At 41.9% G+C, this 20,157-nt stretch overlaps 1 protein-coding gene across 1 annotated transcript in view; it reads right to left on the reverse strand.

Moving 5' to 3' along the window:
- Positions 1 to 15,232, reverse strand: part of REN (renin) — a 41,050-nt gene extending 25,818 nt beyond the window's left edge. Inside the window, exons 1-3 of the mRNA XM_073587326.1 lie at positions 15,116 to 15,232; positions 12,682 to 12,805; positions 9,324 to 9,442 (exon numbers count right to left, since the gene is read on the reverse strand). Of these exons, the coding sequence (XP_073443427.1) occupies positions 9,324 to 9,442; positions 12,682 to 12,805; positions 15,116 to 15,217 (345 nt within the window). The 5' untranslated portion in view covers positions 15,218 to 15,232. The remainder of the gene's footprint in view (positions 1 to 9,323; positions 9,443 to 12,681; positions 12,806 to 15,115) is intronic.
- Between the last annotated feature and the right edge of the window lie 4,925 nt (positions 15,233 to 20,157).

The raw sequence follows: 20,157 nt of genomic DNA on the forward strand, positions 1-20,157 counted from the left end.
AAGAAAGAAAGAGCGAGAAAGAAAGAAAGAAAGAAAGAAAGAAAGAGTGAGAAAGAAAGTGTGAGAAATAAAGAGTGAGAAAGAGAGCAAGAAAGAAAGAGCGAGAAAGAAAGTGAGAAGAATAGAAGGAGCGAGAAAGAAAGTGAGAAAGGAAGAGTGAAAAAAAGAAAGAAAAGTGAGAAATAAAGAAAGAACGAAAGAGTGAGAAGTAAAGAGTGAGAAATAAAGAAAGAGTGAGCAAGAAAGAAAGAGTGAGAAAGATAGAGCGAGAAAGAAAGTGTGAAAGAAAGAGTGAGAAAAAGAAAGAAAAAGTGAGAAATAAAGAAAGAACGAAAGAAAGAGTGAGAAAGAGAGTGAGAAATAAAGATAGTGTGAAAAAGAAAGAAGGAGCGAGAAAGAAAGAGCAAGAAAGAAAGAGCGAGAAAGAAAGTGAGAAAAAAAAGAGTGAGAAAGAAAGAGAGAAAGAGAAAAAAGTGAAAATTAAAGAAAAAGAGAAAGAAAGAGTGAGAACAAAAAAATAAATAAAAAGGAAGAGAAAGAGTGAGCATAGGGGGTCAGGTTGCTGACACGCTTAGGCCCTGGTGGACAAGGGTCCAACAGATATGTAAGAGATGTATTAATTGTACAACTAATTAATATAGACAGAGTTAATTTTCTATACATATTAACACTTTGTCCACTACCTTTCTATAGATGATCTACCCCCAAGGTTATGTCACCAATATCACATTGGAGGAGTAATTCCAATTCTCGACCAACACACGATCAGCTGGTACCAGCTCCAATGTATAAGAACAGAACTGAGCTGCAGTACTCGCAGTAGTGAATAAGCAATGCCTCCTGTGGACTATATACAGTACTGCAAGTGAATGTAACTGGTATAGTTTGTTGTTGACTGCATGTTTTCTGCATTCTGCTCGTTGTATCATGATTTACACGGAACATTAAACTGAATATATAGCTAATCCACATTCCATTTTAATATGTGATATTTACATGTCCTATTCAGCTTTTTAACCGAATGCAAAATATGTATGTAACCCAGATGACTGGAACAGTGCGGGGCACAACTGGGAAAGAATATTTTTCAGCTTTTCATATTGCTTACTGCCTAAAACATGGACTTAATTGTAGAGTTAATGGGCTTTTACATTGATGGCCTATCCTTAGTATAGGTCATCAATATCTGTTCGACACCCCTGCCGATCAGCTGTTCCCAGTTCCGGTAGCTCCCGGAAGTGCTCAATTGCAAAGCTGCACAGCTCCATAAATTGTATAGTGGCTGCGGATGGGTATTGCAACTCCACCCCCTACTGATTCAAATAGGTGGTGGATATGGCACACCCTGCCACGGTCACTATATATTTTACATAGCTGTGCTGTGTAATTCCGTCTCCGAGCACTTTCAGCAGGTTCTGGGAACAGCTAATCAGTGGGGCTGGTTAACCCCTTTCCTACAATGGACGTAATATTCCGTCCATGTGACCTGGGACCTAAATCCCAAGGACGGAATAGTACGTCTAATGCGATCAGCTGCGCTCACGAGGGGAGCGCAGCTGATCGCGGCAGGGTGTCAGCTGATTATCACAGCTGACACCCGGCACAATGTGTGACCGCCCCCAACACGTTAACCCCTGGCACACTGCGATCAAACATGATCGCGGTGTACCGGGGGTTAAAGGAAGCATTGGCAGGGAGGGGGCTCCCTCCGTGCTTCCCTGCGACCCCCACAGCAGCACGATGTGCAGCGCCGCTGCGAGGGTCGCCTTCCCTGCAGGTCCCCGGATCTAATATGGAGGACCTTCGGGGGCAGAATGCATGCATGAGGAAGCCTGCAGCAGTGCCTGTGACAGATCGCTGATCTGTTACAGCGATCTGTGATGTGACAGATCAGCGATCTGTCACAGGATAGTGATGTCCCCCATAAAAGTAAATAAAAAAAAGTGTAAAAATAATTAAAAAAAAAATATTCCCTAATAAATTCATTGTTTGAAAATAAAAAAACAAAAAAAGTACACATATTTGGTATCGCCGCGTCCGTAATGACCCACCCTATAAAACTGTCCCATTGGTTAACCCCTTTAGTGAACCCCTTAAAAAATGAAAATAAAAAACGAAGCAAAAAATAATGATTTATTATCATACCGCTGAACAAAAAGTGCAATAATGCACGATCAAAAAGATGCATATAAATATCCATGGTACCACTGAAAATGTTATCTTGTCCCGCAAAAAATGAGCAGCCACACAGCGTCATCAGCGAAAAAATAAAAAAGTTATAGCTCGCAGAATAAAGCTATGCAAAAATAATTATTTTTTATATAAAATAGTTTTCATTGCATAAAACCGCCAAAACATAAAAAAAATGACATAAATGAGGTATCACTGTAACCGTACTGACCCAAAGAATAAAACCGCTCTATCAATTTTACCGCACGCGGAACGGTGTAAACATATCCCCCAAAAGAAATTCATGAAACGCTGGTTTTTGTTCATTCTTTGTCCCAAAAATAGGAATAAAAAGCGATCAAAAAATGTCACGTGCCCGAAAATGGTAACAATAAAAACGTCAACTTGTCCCGCAAAAAATAAGACCTCACAAGACTCGGTGGGTCAAAATATGGAAAAATTATAGCTCTCAAAATATGGTGATGCATAAACTATTTTTACAATAAAAAGCGTCTTTTAGCGTATGACAGCTGCCAAAAATAAAAACCCGCCATAAATAGTAAATCAAACCCCCCTTTATCACCCCCTTAGTTAGGGAAAAATAATAAAATAAAAAAAAATTATTTATTTCCATTTTCCCATTAGGGCTAGGGTCTGAGCTAGGGCTAGGGTTAGGGCTAGGGTTAGGGCTAGGTCTAGGGTTAGGGTTAGGGTTGGAGATAGAATTGGGGGATTTCCACTGTTTTGACACATCAGGGGCTTTCCAAACGCGACATGGTGTCCGATCTCAATTCCAGCCAAAAACGTTAAATGGCGCTGCTTCCCTTCCGAGCTCTGCCATGTGCCCAAATAGTGGTTTACTCCCATATATGGGGTATCAGCGTACTCAGGACAAATTGCACAATAACTTTTGGGGTCCTGTTACTCTTGGGAAAATAAAAATTGGGGGTGAAAACATCATTTTTGTGGAAAAAATATGATTTTTTTAATTGTACGTCTGTACATTATAAACTTCTGTGAAGCCCTTGGGGGTTCAAAGTGCTCACCACATATCTAGATAAGTTCCTTGGGGGGTCTAGCTTCCAAAATGGGGTCACTTGTGTGGGTTTCCACTGTTTAGGCACATCAGGGGCTCTCCAAACGTGGCATGGCGTCCGATCTGAATTCCAGCCAATTTTACAGTGAAAAAGTCAAACGGCGCTCCTTCCCTTCCGAGCTCTGCCATGCGCCCAAACAGTGGTTCCCCCCACATATCAGGTATTGGCATACTCAGGACAAATTGCACAATAACTTTTGCAGTCCAATTTCTCCTGTTACCCTTGGTAAAATAAAAATATTGAACCTGAAGTAATTTTTTTTGTGAAAAAAAGTTAAATGTTCATTTTTTTTTAAACATTCAAAAAATTCCTGTGAAGCACCTGAAGGGTTAATAAACTTCTTGAATGTGGTTTTGAGCACATTGAGGGGTGCAGTTTTTAGAATGGTGTCACTTTTGGGTATTTTCTATCATATAGACCCCTCAAAGTGACTTCAAATGTGATGTGGTCCGTAAAAACAAAATGATGTTGTAAAAATGAGAAATCACTGGTCAACTTTTAACCCTTATAACTTCCTAACAAAAAAATTTTGATTCCCAAATTGTGCTGATGTAAAGTAAACATGTGGGAAATGTTATTTATTAAGTTTTTTGAGTGCCATATCTCTGTGATTTAAGAGCATAAAAATTCAAAGTTGGAAAATTGCAAAATTTTCTAAATTTTCGCCAAATTTCCAATTTTTTCACAAATAAACACAAGTTATATGAATGAAATTTTACCACTAACAAGAAGTACAATATGTCACGAGAAAACAATGTCAGAATCACCGGGATCCATTTAAGCGTTCCAGAGTTATTACCTCAAAAAGGGATAGTGGTCAGAATTGTAAAAATTGGCCCGGGAGTTAACGTGCAAACCACCCTTGGTAGTGAAGGGGTTAACCTCACTATCAGATATTTATGACCTATCATAAGAAAATGCAGTTGTGCTCAAAAGTTTACATACCCCGGCAGAATTTTTGCTTTCTTGGCCTTTTTTCAGAGAATATGAATGATAACACCAAAACTTTTTCTACACTCATGGTTAGTGGTTGGATGAAGTCATTTATTGTGAAACTACTGTGTTTTCTCTTTTTAAATCATAATGACAACCCAAAACATCCAAATGACCCTGATCAAAAGTTCACATACCCCATTTCTTAATACCCTGTTTTGCTCTCTCTAACATCAATGACAGCTTGAAGTCTTTTGTGGTAGTTGTGGATGAGGTTCTTTATTTTCTCAGATGGTCAAGCTGCCCACTCTTCTTGTCAAAAAGCCTCCAGTTCCTGTAAACTCATGGGTTGTCTAGCATGAACTGCGTGCATGAGATCTTCACAGAGTGGCTCAATGATATTTAGGTTAGGAGACTGAGATGGCCAATCCAGAGCCTTCACTTTGTTCTGCTGTAGCTAAGGACAGGTCATCTTGGCCTTGTGCTTTGGATCGTTGTCATGTTGGAATGTCCAAGTACGTCCCATGCGCAACTTCCGGTCTGATAATTGCAAATTTGCCTCCAGTATTTGCTGATAATGTGCTGCATTCATCTTTCATTCAACTTTGACCAAGTTTCCTGTGCCTTTGTAGCTCACACATCCCCAAAACATCAGCGATCCACCATCGTGCTTTACAGTAGGAATGGTGTTCCTTTCATCATAGGCCTTGTTGAGCTCTCTCCAAATGTAACTTTTATGGTTGTGGCCAAAAAGTTCAATTTTGGTCTCCTCACTCCAAATCACCTTGTTCCAGAAGTTTTGAGGCTTGTCTCTGTGCTGTTTTGCATATTGCAGCTAAAAGTCTTTGTGGCATTTGCACAGTAATGGCTTTCTTCTGGCGACTCGACCATGCAGCCCATTTTAGTTCAAGTACCTCGTTATTGTGCATTTTGAAACAGCCACATCCAGTAGTTTTCAGAGAGCCCAATTTTTCAGCCGATGTTATTTGTGGATTTTTCTTTGCATCACAATCAATTTTCCTGGCAGTTGTGGATGAAATGTTTTTGGTCTACCTGACTGTGGTTTTGTTTTTGCAGCGCCCCTGATTTTCCATTTCTTAATCACAGTTTGAATGCTGCTGACTGGCATTATCAATTCCTCGGATGTATTTTTACATACCTTTCCTGTTTTATACAGTTCAACCACCTTTTCCTGTAGATCCATTGACAGTTCTTTTGCTTTCCCCATGACTCACAATTCAGAAATTTCAGTGGCTGGATGAGAGATGCAAGAGTCTGTCTGGATCCCAGAAATTCACTCAGCTTTTATGCACACACACTGATCAGAAGCAAACAGGTCACAGGTGAGGATGTTACCTTTAGTAGCCAGTCAAACCTATTTGTATCAACTTCTGTGCATGTTATCAGGCCAAAATCACCATGATATGTAATCTTTTGATCATGGTAGTACCGGGTGGATAAAGTCCGGGATGAGGTGGTGGAACAGCTGGTGGTGCCCCAATCCTACCGTCAGGTGGTGTTTGACATGGCTCACACCCACATGCTAGGAGGGCACTTGGGGGCCAAAAAGATGCAGGACCTGGGTCTATGCGGAGGTCCAGAGGTACTGTGATGTAAGCTGCTCCAGATTAAACAGCTACGTACGTAGGTGTACCACCCAAAAACCGATGGGTTGGTGGAGAGATTTAACAAGACCCTTAAGTCTATGCTAAAAAAGGTGGTCCCCAAGGATGGGAGGGATTGGGACATGTTACTGCCCTATCTAATGTTCGCTATCCATGAGGTATTGGAGGCGTCCATGGGGTTCTCTCCATTTGATTTATTGTATGGCAGGGACCCGAAGGGACTGCTGGACGTAGCCAAGGAGACATGGGAGCAGGAGCCCACTCCGCATAAGAGTGTCATCGAGCATGTGGCAAGCATGCAGGACCGGATTGCGGCAGTATGGCCCATAGTAAAGGAGCACCTGATGGATGCCAAGGCTGCGCAAAGCCACGTGTATAATAAAAGAGCCACGATCAGGACCTATAAAGAAGGGGACCGGGTGTTGGTACTAGTACTCACCACAGAGAGTAAGCTCATTGCCAAGTGGCAAGAGCCATATGCGATACGGGGGAAGGTAGGAGAAGTAAATTATAGGGTGTACCAACTCAGAAAGAGGAAACCGGAACAACTGTACCATGTCAACCTACTAAAAGCCTGGAAGGACTGTGAATGTTTGGTCACGGAGGCGACGCCGGTCAAACCAACAGGGAGAACCCTCTGTCACCGGCCAAGGACACAGCCAGGGGTCAGGTTAAAATAAATGATGCTTTCACCAAACAGCAGCGACAGGAGGCTCGAGCCCTGGTGCAGCGGTATACGGACATTGAAATTGTCACCGAACCCCGGGTAAGGATACGGATGAAACCGTACCGAGTGCTAGAAACCTGGAGGCAAGCCATCGTGGCCAAAGTGAAACATGCTCCAGTTAGGAGTCATAGAGCAGTCCCGGAGTGAGTGGGCTAGCCCCATAGTACTGATTCCAAAGCGAATGGGTCATAACTTTTAGGTAACGATTTCAGAAAATTAAATGAGGTGTCAAAATTTGACCTCTATCCCATGCCCCGGGTGGATGAGCTAATTGAGAGAGTGAGGGAGGCCCAGTACTTCACCATGCTCGATCTCACCAAAGGTTACTGGCAGGTCCCACTTACAGAGTCGGCAAAGGAAAAGACCACCTTCATAACACCGGAGGGTCTTTACCACTATGTAGTCTTGCCCTTTGGACTACATGGAGCCCCTGCCACGTTCCAGAGGTTGATGGACATAGTGCTGGAATCCCATCGGAAGTATCTTTTTTGGCTCATCACCATGCACCATATTGGCATTTTTTAATTTACTGTTTGTCCTTTTAACCACTTCTAATAAAGTATTGTACTTTTGTTCATTTTACGCCTTCTTTTATGTGTTATCTCAGGTACAAGCAGTAGTAGATTCACTCAGAGCCGCGGGCTTGACAGCAAATCCCAAGAAATGTGCGATAGGGCTCGAGGAAGCCAAGTACTTGGGGTACGTGATTGGCCGTGGGGTTATCAAACTCCAAATAAATAAAATTGAGGCCATTCAGAACTGGCCCCGACCTGTTACCACCAAACAGGTGAGTGCGTTTCTCGGAATTGTTGTGTATTACCGGAGGTTTATACCTAATTTTTCGGGGAGAATAACACCCCTTACTGATCTCCTCAAGGGAAAGAAGTTGGTCATGGTTCAGTGGAACTTTCAAGCAGAGGAGCATCCAGTCACCTGAATAAGTAGAAAACTCACCCCGGCAGAGAAAAATTATAGCATAGTGGAGGAGTACCTGGCCATTAAGTGGGCCTTGGAGTCCCTACGCTATTATTTGCTCGGTTGACCATTTTGCTTTGTGACAGATCATTCACCCTTGGTCTGGATGAGGAATGCCAAGGAGAGGAATGCCTGAGTCACTCGATGGTTCCTGTCTTCGCAAAATTTCAATTTTACCGTGGAACAACAGGCTGGGAAGTCACAGGGAAATGCGGATGCCCTGTCACCAGCCCCCTGTATGGTGACAAGTTCAACCCCACAAATTTGAACTGGGGGGTTTGTGAAGCAGTGACCGGGGTCATAGGTGAGGGTTGCTATGTGTCCCCCAGGATGCGCAAAGAAGCATTTTGAGGCTGTGGGAGTGCATTGCAGTCACAGGCATAGCTGTGGTTGCAATGTAGAATAAAAGTGAGTGTTCGTTTTGGGCAAGCTATTTGTCCAAGGCAGATTTAGGAAAACCTGCCATGGGCTTTTATTTTTGAAAACGACTACAGGAAGGTAGCAGGAGCGGTCCATTTCCTCCCCCAGCCCGGGTTTTCCATGTGGCCTACAGCCTCAGGTTCTTTGGGTTAAAACCCCTGCAGCAGAGGGTTGGGTGTGTCAGTGTGGAGTTTGCAAGGTGCAGAGCAGACGGCTCTGCAACAGCTCAGCCTGTGTGAGGTAACACAGCACCAAGCAGAGCGAGCTCCTGGCATCCCGCAGCATTATACCCTGTTGCCCTCATCAACAGGCTTCATTTACGGACTATCTGGTTTCACGGCTTCGATCCGGAGGTTTCCGTTTGTTTGCAAGTATTGGACATTAAACCTGTGTTTACTTTGAACTCACCTGGGTCACTGCCCCTTCACTGCAGAGTGAAGACACTGCTGCACTACAGTTGTCATCATGATTTATAAAGAGAAAACACAGTAGTTGTACATTAAATGGCTTCAACTAACCACTAATCATAAGTGGAAAAAAGTTTTGGTGTTATCATTGATATTCTCTGAAAAAAGGCAAAGAAAGCAAAAATTCTGCTTGGGTATGTAAACTTTTGAGCATAACTGTATCATCAATATAAAAGTCCTGGACAACCCCTTTAATTACAAGACCTGTATTGCCCTTCCCTTTCCTTATAGAGAGAAATCTGTGCTGACAGGTTCCCTTTAAAGGGAATATGTCAGCAAGATTTGCAATGTAATCTGAGAGAAGCATGATGTAGAGGCTGAGAACCTGATTCCAGCAATGTGTCAACTACTATGCTGCGTTGCGGTTCCAATAAAATCATTATTTTAACAGCGGATTATCACTATTGTAAGTGATGTCTCGTATGTCCTAGTCATCTGCTCTGTATAAGCCCGCTCCACCACTGATTAGCAGCCAGACAGTAGTATGGGCTGGGTTATACAGGGTTCAGAATTCTGAGTACTGCTAGAACTACAGCAAAGAAAACAGTGATTATATCAAAATGACAGCAAGCAAAACAGCAAGGGACACATCACTGGAATCAGGGTCTCAGCCACTACATCATGCTGCTCTCATCTCAGATTACATAGAAAAAATCGGGTGGCAGATTTCCCTTAATATTTATATTATCAGCTAGTTTTACTGTTTTAAGGGGAATATGCTCATTAGTGTCTGTGTCCTGGAATTTCAGGATTTGAGTAGCCTGAATTCAATCTGCCCCCCCCCCCCAATATTTTTTCTTTTGGAAAATGTAAAGTATAGATTTTTTTTCTGTTTTGATATTTTGTATTGTAAGACACACAAATAATCATGAAGATATTCTGTAAAGCAGGTAATGATAGCAAAACTCACAGTAACAAGGTCTTTGCTTAGGAAGCCTCTGACTCCTCCAGATTCATATAGTATTGAGAAACCTGTTCCATTCTTAGTGTAGGTTTGAGATTTAGATGAATCATATCGACTGTGAGATGCTGTGATGCAAAGATAATATGTTACCAGCTAAACCAATTAATTATGAAACTATATACAGCTCTGGCAAAAATTAAGAGACCACTTCCAAATATTCAGTTTGTCTGATTTTTCTCTTTATAGGTATATTTTTGAGTAAAATGTAAATTGTCTATAAACTTCGACATGTCTCTGAATTTCCAAGCAATAAATTTTGGGGGGTTTTTTCTGAAAAGGAGTAATGGTCAAAATTTAAAAAAAGTGCTTTCAGACCTCAAATAATGCAAAGGAAATAAGTTCATAATCATTTTGAAATAAAAAATACTAATGTTTTAACTCAGGAAGAGTTCTGAAATCAATATTTTGTTGAATAACCATGATTTATAAAAACAGCTTTCATGAGTCTTGGCATGCTTTCCACCAGTCTTTCACACTGCTTTTGAGTGACCTTATGCCACTCCTGGTACAAAAATTTAAGCAGTTCTTCTTTGTTTGATGGCTTGTGACTATTCATCTTCCTCTTGATTACATTACAGAGGTTTTCAATGGGGTTCAGGTCTGGGGATTGGGCTGGTCATGGCAGGGACTTGATGTGGAGGGCCTTCATCCACACATTGATTGACCTAGTTGTGTGGCATGGCGCATTGTCCTGCTGGAAAAAAACAATCCTCAGAGTTGAGGAATACTGCCTGAGCAGAAGGAATCAACTGTTTTTCCAGGATAATCTTGTATACAGTTTGAGTCATACATCCTTTGGAAAGATTAACCTGCCCAATTCCAGCCTTGCTGAAGCATCCCCAGATCATCACCGATCCTCCACCAAATTTCACAGTGGGTGCAAGACACAGTGGCTTGTATGCCTCTCCAGGTCTCCGTCTAACCATTAGATGACCAGGTGTTGGGCAAAGTTGAAAATTAGACTAATCAGAGAAGATTACGTTACTGCAGTCCTCTATGGTCCAATCCTTATGGTCTTTGGCTAATTTCAGACTGGTTCTCCTTTGCTTCTCATTGATGAAAGGCTTTTTTATAGCTTTACATGACTTGAGCCCTGCCTCTAGGATGCCGTTACAAACTGTTCTTGACATGCACGTCACCCCAGCTGCCACTTGCAGGTCAGTTGATGTCATGTAGGTCACTTGATGTCATCCTGTGGTTTCTGAGTGACATTCGAATAAGATGATGGTCATCCCGGTCAGTGGAGAGTTGTTTTTGCCCTCTGCCATTCTGTAGCTTTGTTATTCCCAATTCTGATGCTTGACCTTGTTGTAATGGACAGCCTTCTTAGAAATTTTAAAGATGAGGCAACATGACGCTCACTGTATCCCTCTGCTAGTAAAGGCAGAATTGAGCCCTTCTTTTCCTCACTCAAGACTTTTCTTTTCAACTCCTTTGGCATGGTTATTTTTTCATTCCTATTACTTTTGGGATATTACTAGCACTTGTTTTGCCATCCAGCTTGTCCTATTGCAAGAGGATTATGAACACCACAGCAGGTTTTTTTTTAATACTTTCCTTCGTCAAATAAGATTTGGTTCAGGTGATCACCTAATCAGAAGCACATTAAGCAGAATGAGGTGTACTCTGGTTGGAATTCAACTGACACTGGAATGGAATGGCTGTCAGACATGTAGAGAAGCTGATTTTTATAAAACTGTACAGTGGTCTATTAACTTTTGCCAGAGCATATATATATATTTTGCATATAATACAAAAGAAATGTGTCCCCTTTAACTTTAGACCCTTTAGAGATCATTTCATCTTCAAATTGCTTAACTGTTCACAATAACAGTAATTTTAACCAGGGGTGCCCAAACTTTTTCATGCCACTGTAACAGACAAACCTCTACAGCTAGTGTCCGTACTGTTCTATCTGTATCCTCTCTTTTGCTTCCTCCCCTGCCCAGGTGCTGTGGTATGATCAGACCATGTTCCTGTGCGGTCAGACACGGCCATTACACAGTACACAGCAGGGGCACATTTATAAGATTATCTCAGCACAGGAACATTTTATTTAAACACATCCAATTGTGGAACTTTTTTGTTTCAAAATATATTAATTAAAATGTACTTTGTTTGTGTGATAACCCCTGTAAACAGGCATAGGAGACTAACACATAGGAGCATGCTGGGCTACTTGCAAAGCCCGATGTGGAGCACAGGAAAGTATAGTGCACTGAAGTGAGGGAAGCAGTGCACGGATCCAAGACAGGTGTGTAACAAGTGGAACATGGAACGGCTACATAGGTTACATTTACTTTTTCAGGAATTCTAATCATATTGTTCAGTACATTGGTGAGACAAGCGATAGGAGAAAAAGGTAGACACCTAAGGTACAATTGTGGCATAATGCAGTCATACACAATTTTTGGACTAACAAAAAGCAATTTCTGTAAAGTACATCAGTTTTTTTTCAACTATTCAGTCTCTCCCTGTATAAATAAAAATACTACAACTTGGTGGAAGGAGGTGCAACAGGGGACAGTGGTATGAATGACTATCCATTCGTTAATTATCATGGTGAAGTTCAGGAACTCTTGTACATTTTGTCACTAAATTAACTATAACCCACAATGTTATGTGTACTGAGGAAATCTTCCAGCTCTTTTTTCAAAAGCTGTTATAGTGTCTGCCATTACTGCCTCCTGTGTCATTCCACAGTCTGACTGCTGTAACTGTAAAGAACCCTTTTCTATTTGGCTGCCACCACAGGTCTGGTAGTATTATATGTCCCTTGTATAGTGGTATTATTGGCAATGTTGGTATTGAAATACTAATTTTTTTTTCGGTAGCTGACATGTGATAAAATAATACTTGCTCCTTGTATAATGTTATTTGGTAACCATATGTCTCTAGTTTATAGATATATTATCATATATATAAATGAAGTATAGCTTATTTTGTCTTTCATTTTATCATACATACAGATTTATGTGTGTAACTTACCCTGGGTATAGAAGGACTATAGTTTCATCCCAGGTTATAGAATATGATATACACATATTACATTGGGATGTCTGCATGCACTGAAATAGATGTAGCATATGAATGAATGCAGAGAAGCTTCGTGGATGACAATATATATCCTTATTATAAGCAGTGTTTCCCTGGAACTTTATTTTTACTGATATTTTACTTCCAAGTTGATGGACTTTTGCAGTCATGAAAATTACTGATATGACAATGCTGCTCCCGATCCCCTACAACCTTGACTGAGCTCAGCCTCTTCCTAGTGAAAACTTCCAAGCTCCTGATGGCTTACCACAGGCACTGTACAGTGGGGAACATTGACTGGATGGCACCCACAAGTTGGCAGATCCGGTGTCAAAAACAACCTTGAAAGTTTGGGGAGGATAACCGATGCTGATCTCACCAAAATACTGTGTCTGAAAGGGTAAACCACAACAAAACAATACTGTTATACAGGGACAGACTGTGACATAAAAGTAATACAGACCCTAGCAGCCTCCTCCTCAACCACCAAAAAATAAACTACAACATGGTGCATGCCATCATTTCAATGCATAGTCAGAAAGTTTCAATACATGACTATTGTGCGCGCACCGTTGCATATACTATGTCATAATCGATGGTGGAGGGTGGTAATGATAAATTCGGTGGTGGAGAAGGCAATGATGGAGGTGATGGAGAGGACCCTTTATAATGAACTGAAAGGTGGGAGAAGACTTGTAATGAATTGGGAGGTGGCAGAGGAAGCTCAGTACCTGATGCTATCCCAATTCAATTTGATGCTATCAAGTACTCAACCCATGTTTGCTGTGGCTTTGAGGAGGAGCATCCCAGGACCAAGAGCGACCGCAGCAGAATGAAGCAATAGTTGCCCAAAAGAGGGCAGAGCCAGAGTCAAAGGGGTGGCGCAGAGGGACAGTTTTACTATGTGTGTCCCTTCTGCCATATGAGCTACCTACCCAACAAGGGGTTACGTGGGTGTGTTCAGATGAACGGTATGGATGTGTTCAGGTTCTGGGGGCTTAGTGAGGGCTGCGCCCAATGTATATGTAATATCCAAAAGGAAGATCAGGGTCATCTGCACTAAGGACTATCTGGTGGCCAAGGGGGTTCTCAAGACACCCAGGGACATAATTCATGATCCATTTTTGGATCTGTCAGATTCTGGATTCTCTGATATAAACTTTTTTCCTTTTCAGGGGTTAATATCAGTTTTTGCCCCCGTTGGCTGCTGGTGTTGCTACATGTTTAGTCTGCTAGTAAAGACCACTCCTGCCTTCCTATATAAGGTCACCTGGTACACCAGCTGATTGTTGGTGATAGCAGGTCCTTTGCAAACCACCCTTTGAGAAGAGAGGAGCTATCTGGAGCAGTGCTTTTTTCAGCCTATCTGGAGCAGTGGTGTTTCTGCTGAAAGCTGAGTTCGGGTGCCTTACTCTGCTGCCTGGCAGCAATCCGATTTCAGTCTCAGGGGCGGAGCTGTCGAGGATTCAGTCATGGGTTCAGTCACCTCTCTGAGTAAAGAGAGCAGCAACTGTAACTGTGCCCCTGGCACCCTGGCACTTACTGACAAGTTCCCTTCAAGACAAAACTTAAAGTGAATCTGTCATCAGGATATTACTAAGTAAACTATAGGCACTGTCAGTTTGGTGCCGTTACACTGATTAAAATGATACATTGGTTGATGAAATCCTTCTGATGGTTCTTGTTTAATCTGTAATTGCAGCTTTCAGTTAATGTAATGAGATTCTTGTGTTTTGGGCGGCCTGTGGGTGGGAGCTTTATGTGGTACTCTATTCTCATATTCATCCTTTTGGGATTAAATGAGAGGTCACTGAACCTTCCTCCTAATTTAAATACTGTACTCCCATAGTCCCAGGTGTGGGGAGCAGTGAATATTTTGGCAGGTGTTTTGGCACGAGGGAGCTCATGGCAGTGGCGTCATGCGATGTTACACGCTGAAATCAGCTGCTGGCATCAGCACAGGACACAGCTCTGCGAGGGAGTGTAGGGAAGTTAAGTACAATTGAATATTTTTTTATGTGTGTAGCGTGATGAAGGCCATATATACCATGATGGGGGCCATGGATATCAGGATGGGAATGGGGGTCATGTATACCAGGAAAGAGGATGAGGGGACCATGTATACCAGGATGAGGAGGAGGGTGTCATGTATACCAGGATGAAGACCATGTACTGTATATCAGGATTGGGATGGTGGGACATATATACCAGGATAGGGTGCCATGTATACCAGGAAGGGGGGCCTTGTACATCTGGATGGGGATGCCATGTATACGTGGATGAGGTGCCATGTATATCAGGATGGGGATGGCGGTCATGTATATCAGGATGGGGCACCATGTATACCTGGATGTAGGGCCATATATAGCAGCCAGGATGGGGGGGTCATATATACCAGGATGGAGGGCCATAGATACCAGGATGGGGGGCTATGTATACCAAAATAGGGATCATATATAACTGGATGGGGACATATATATCAGGTCGGGGGCATATATACGAGGATGGGGACATATAAAAGGATGGGGGATATTGCCCCTATAACAGTATCAGCAGCAAATACCCCCCATAACAGCGCGTCATGACCACATTTTTTACTTCAATTTTTTTTCTTTTACTCCCCTAAAACCTAGGTGCATCTTATAGTCCGAAAAATATGGTATGTAAATCCTGTATATGAGAGTATGCATTGTGTTGCTTACATCTAAATAGTTTGTAAGAAATGTTGGAGCTGTTCCATTATTAGAATTTCCAGATCCTGTTGTCTTTAGTTGTGGGAGTACATCAGCAACTTTTACCCCCATGGATCTCAGTGTCTGGCGAATTGATGGCATTTTTTTGAGTGGAATCCTGTGATAGAAATAAGAGAAGGATTAATAAAGTATAAATATTGTTGTACAAAAAATTGTTTACCTAAAACAAGTATATCTTAGTTACTTACTACAGGCTATTCAAGCAACCTTAATTTATAACCAGAACTTATTATTACTATTACATAGGTCCATTTTCGTTCTTTACAAATCCATTCCTGGTTTGGCAGAAAAAAAACACAATATACAGCAATTGGTGAAGTTTAAAACATAACTTTTACTTTGTTCAATAAAAGACTTGAAAAATGTGTGTCATCAAAAATCATTTAAAATTGTTGAACTAATAAGGGTACCTAATGATACAACAGAAATCAGGCCCCAAATCGACACATTTAAGGATATCAATTGTCACCTAATTATCATTAGACCACTAAAAAAACAATAGGGTACAGCGATTCTTGTTCATCATATATCCGCAAGATGCAAAACACCACGCTCCTCGCCAAAGGGTCTATTGCAACTCCTTCCCACCCCGTCCCGCCCGTGGGGATCCATTTCTATGGATTTCATTTTGGAGTTACCAACCTCTCAAGGGAAGAACACCATTCTAGTGGTGGTGGATCGGTTAACAAAGGCAGCTCATTTTATTCCCTGTGTCGGCTTATCCACTGCAAAACAGACATCAGATTTAATGATTCAGAATGTGTTTCGCTTGCATGGAGTACTGGATGAGGTCATTTCAGATCGAGGGGTGCAATTCACTTCAAGGTTTAGGCAAAATTTCTGTGCCGCATTGAACAATAAAGTAAACCTTTCTTCTGTTTTTCATCCCCAGACTAATGGACAGACAGAACGGACCAATCAAACCCTGGAGCAGTATCTCCGCTGCTTTATCTGCCACCTACAAGATGATTGGGTGGTTCTACTTCCACTGGCTGAGTTCTCCTAAAACAACTCTCAGAGCACTTCCACTAAGCAGTCTCCTTTTTACGCCAATCTAGGTTATCATCCTAACATTCTTCCTCAATTTCCCATAGATACGCCCTTGCCGGCTGTGGCTGAAAGAATCACGTCTTTACAAAAGAATATTGATTTTTAAAGGAAAATCTGAAATTGGCTAGGGCTAAGGTATAAGAAAGCAGCAGATAAATTTCGTAAACCTGCACCAGCTTTCAAGGTAGGAGACTTGGTCTGGCTGTCAACCAGAAATCTTAAGTTAAAAATCCCATCATCCAAATTGGGACATAAGTACATTGGACCCTATAAAATCAGTAAAATTATAAGTGCCGTTGCTTGTCGTCTTCAACTACCCAGAACTATGAGCATCCACCCTGTCTTTTATGTTTCCCTACTAAAGGCAGCAACACCCAACACGTTTTCTGGACGTTCTTCTCCCCGTCCTGACCCAGTGCTGGTCGATGGTCAGGAGGAATTTGTGGTGGAAAGGATTCTGGATTCCAGGTTGTACAGAAATCAGTTACAATACCTGATTAAATGGCAGGGCTACCCAGTTGAAGACAACTCATGGGAACCAGCCAATAACATTAATGCTCCTCTCTTACTCCGCCAGTTTTATCAGAGGTACCCAGACAAGCCCGGTCTGAGGTCATCCAGAGGCTGTCCCTAAGGGGGGAGTAATGTAAGGTTCTCAGTCTCTTTGGACATGTTTTTGAAACTTAGGTTTTTCCGTCGGCCATTTTGCTTTCTGCCCTGCTGCAGCTACTTGCCCTCAGTTAGTATGGAGTTTCCAGCTTTTATGTTCCCGCCCTGATTCTCTCCCTCTTGCCCTTTAAGCAGCCTCAGCTGAGCAATCTGTGCTTCAGAATCAAGTCTGCTGTTAGCCTGTGACCTGGCTCCTGGAAGCCTTGGACTTGGTACTCCAGCCATCTCCTGCTGATGAACTTGGGAACACTTGTAGACACTGGAAACTTGCTGCCTGCTAAATCCACAGTTACAAGGGAAGGAACAGAGAGAGACCCTGAACCTTTTGTGGAATTTCTGCTGTGCTAAAAGTTTACTCTGGCCTGCTGTGTCTCCTGCCTTGTATCTGCAAACTGTGTGAACCCTTTTTGCTAAGTCCTTCATAATCACACCTGTGTCTCCTGTGTTTTCCTCGCACCCAAGCACAAGACGCTATATGGAACTGTACACTATACATCACAACAGCCCTCATTATAGTTAAGTATTATTAGTTTCCATTACTGTCCTTGGCTTTGACATTTAAAATATAGGTATCGCGATTCCTCCGCTCTGTGAGTGATTGTTATGCTGTCCTATGGAAACTGCGTCATACTGAGATGTCAGTGTTTCGATTGACATCTTGGCTGTCCAATCTTGTGATGAACATGCTGTGCGGTCACTGCTTTGATTGACAGATCAGCTGTCCAATCTGTGACTGGAAGGTGCGGGACTTTCTCCAGGTGTTTTGTGTTCTGGAGATTGCCCAAGTTATTTAACTAAGCTGCCTGCCCCTGTTCCCTGCCAGACTAGTTTGTAATTCCTGGTGAATTTTTTCCTGGTATAATGTAAATGGTCAGGAAGCAATCAATGATTCTATATCTACCTAATAAAATGCACTCCGTGTTGAGCTTCACCTCTAAAGTACACTACTTTTTTTTACTTTTGCTGGTATTTTTTGGTGAAACAGGTAACAATTCTAGTGGATGTGGTCTCCAGAGCTTGTTACCTGATCCATTGGAGGAGGAGCGGGAGTGTGTTAGGGGTCCTGTTACCTTAGTCTGACCCATCTCTTTACATGTGGGCTGAGTGTTCAGGTGTCAGGGGCCTCCATAAGATGCAGATGAACACGGTCAGGGAGGTTCCATAGGCTTTATCTGCCTAGTGCACCAAAATATCTTGTCCCAGTCCTGCTTGGGGTTACGCGATTAAAAAAAATGAAGGTTCAGGGACATTCTTATTACATTGTACAAATATATGAATGGACAGTACCGAGATCTAATGATCTTTTTACATTTAGGCCTGAGGCGGGCACAAGAGGGCAACCTCTACTTCTAAAGGAAAGAAGGTTTAATCATAATCATAGAGACATATTCTTTATTGTAAGAGCAGTGAGACTATGGAACTCTCTGCCACATGATGTAATGGTTAATTCGCTACTAAAATTCAAGAAGGATCTGGATGCCTTTCTTGATAAATATAATATTACAAGTCATGGGCAACAGATTCTATGATTGGGCGTTGATCCAGAGAGGTAATGTGATTGCCATATATAGATTCGGGAAGTAATTTTTCCCCTAAGGCTATGTTCATACCATGCGTAGTTGCTGCGTTTTTTATGCAAATTTTAAACTGCATTATAAAGCAACAGCAAAAGATATGAGATTTCAGAAATCTCATGCACACACATTGTTTTTTTCCGGACTAATTTGGAAAACTGCTGAGTTTCTGCTTATTGCAGCATATCACTTATTTCAGCATTTTTTCAACATTTTGAACTAAATAGCAGTTAACAGGAACAGTGGAGGTCAAAATAAGGTCTGGAAGACCAAACAAAATTTCAGTGAAAGCTAACTGCAAAAGACCTTCAGAAAGATTTAGCAGATTCTGGAGTTGTGGTATGGCCTTCATGGAAGAGCCATTAGAGGAAAACCTCTCCTGTGTCCTCACTATAAAATTAAGCATCAGAGGTATGCAAAAGAACATCTAAACAAGCCTGATGGCTTTTGGAAGGAAACAAGTCCTGTGGACCAATGAGTTTAAAATAGAACTCTTTGGCCACAATAATCAAATGTATATGTGGTGAAAAAAGGCACGGAATTTCAGGAAAAGAACTTCTCGCCAACCATTAAGCATGGGGGTGGATCAATCATGTTTTGGAACTGTGTGGCAGCCAAAGGCATGGGAAAATTTCAACACATTCTTAATGCAAACTTAACATCATCTGTAAAATAGCTGAAGTTGAAAGGAGGATGGATTTTACAAATGGATAGTGCCTTTATGGGTTAGGTATAAGTTTGGCTTGTTTTAGAACTTTTTATGTACTGCCTTTGTTGACCCCTGCCTGTCTATCATGTGAGATTGAAACAAAAAAGGAAGCACACTGTAGCGCCATAACATGCAAATATGAAAAATGAATTGCATTACTGCATTAGAAATATGAAAAATTGAGAAACTTTAGCGCATAAAATGGCCAAGTCATGTGTACCTGGAAGCCACGTCAAGGCATTTCTCGTTTTCCAGGTCCCTGCCTATGCCAATCCTCACTGAGACTGAAGTCTCCATCTGAATGGATGGATGGATACCATGTTTTGGCATAGGTGGTTTCCTTCATTGGAGACTGCCCTTCCCGTGGTTGTTCCTTCCCAGGGAAAGACCTGGCTAGTCATTGCTTGGGTTGAGAAACATGTGATGGTGTCTCCGCGGCTTCTGTTTTGCATATTTTGCATATTTCCCATAAGGGATGGGGGCAGTGCTCTAGAATCACTGCGTTGAGAAACACGTGATGGTGTCTCCGCAGTGTTGGATGTTGATCTCCATGAGGTCAATCATCCTCATTTTACCCATTCAAATGGAGACTTCAGTCTTAGTGAGGATTGGCATAGACAGGGACCTGGAAAACGAGAAATGCCTTGACGTGGTTTCCAGGTACACATGACTTGGCCATTTTATGTGCTAAACTTTCTCAATTTTTCATATTTCTAATACAGTAATTCAATTCATTTTTCATTTTTCATATTTGCATGTTATGGCGCTACAATGTGCTTCCTTTTTTGCTTGAATGTATTCCATGAGTTGGTGACTCTAGGTTAAGCACCTGTTCACACAATGTTTATGCTTGGATGTGACGGTCAGTTTTTGAAATTTGTATTCATTTACTTTCTGACTGAGCACTCCACCTGTTAGCCGCAGACGTTTTTAATCAAAGCAGGGCCACTTCCCCTTCACAGAGATATAGACTTCAGTCTAAACAGAGG

Source organism: Dendrobates tinctorius, unplaced genomic scaffold (genome assembly GCF_039654945.1).
Source record: "Dendrobates tinctorius isolate UK_male_01 unplaced genomic scaffold, ASM3965494v1 ptg000098l, whole genome shotgun sequence".
In the NCBI taxonomy this organism is placed as follows: domain Eukaryota; kingdom Metazoa; phylum Chordata; class Amphibia; order Anura; family Dendrobatidae; genus Dendrobates; species Dendrobates tinctorius.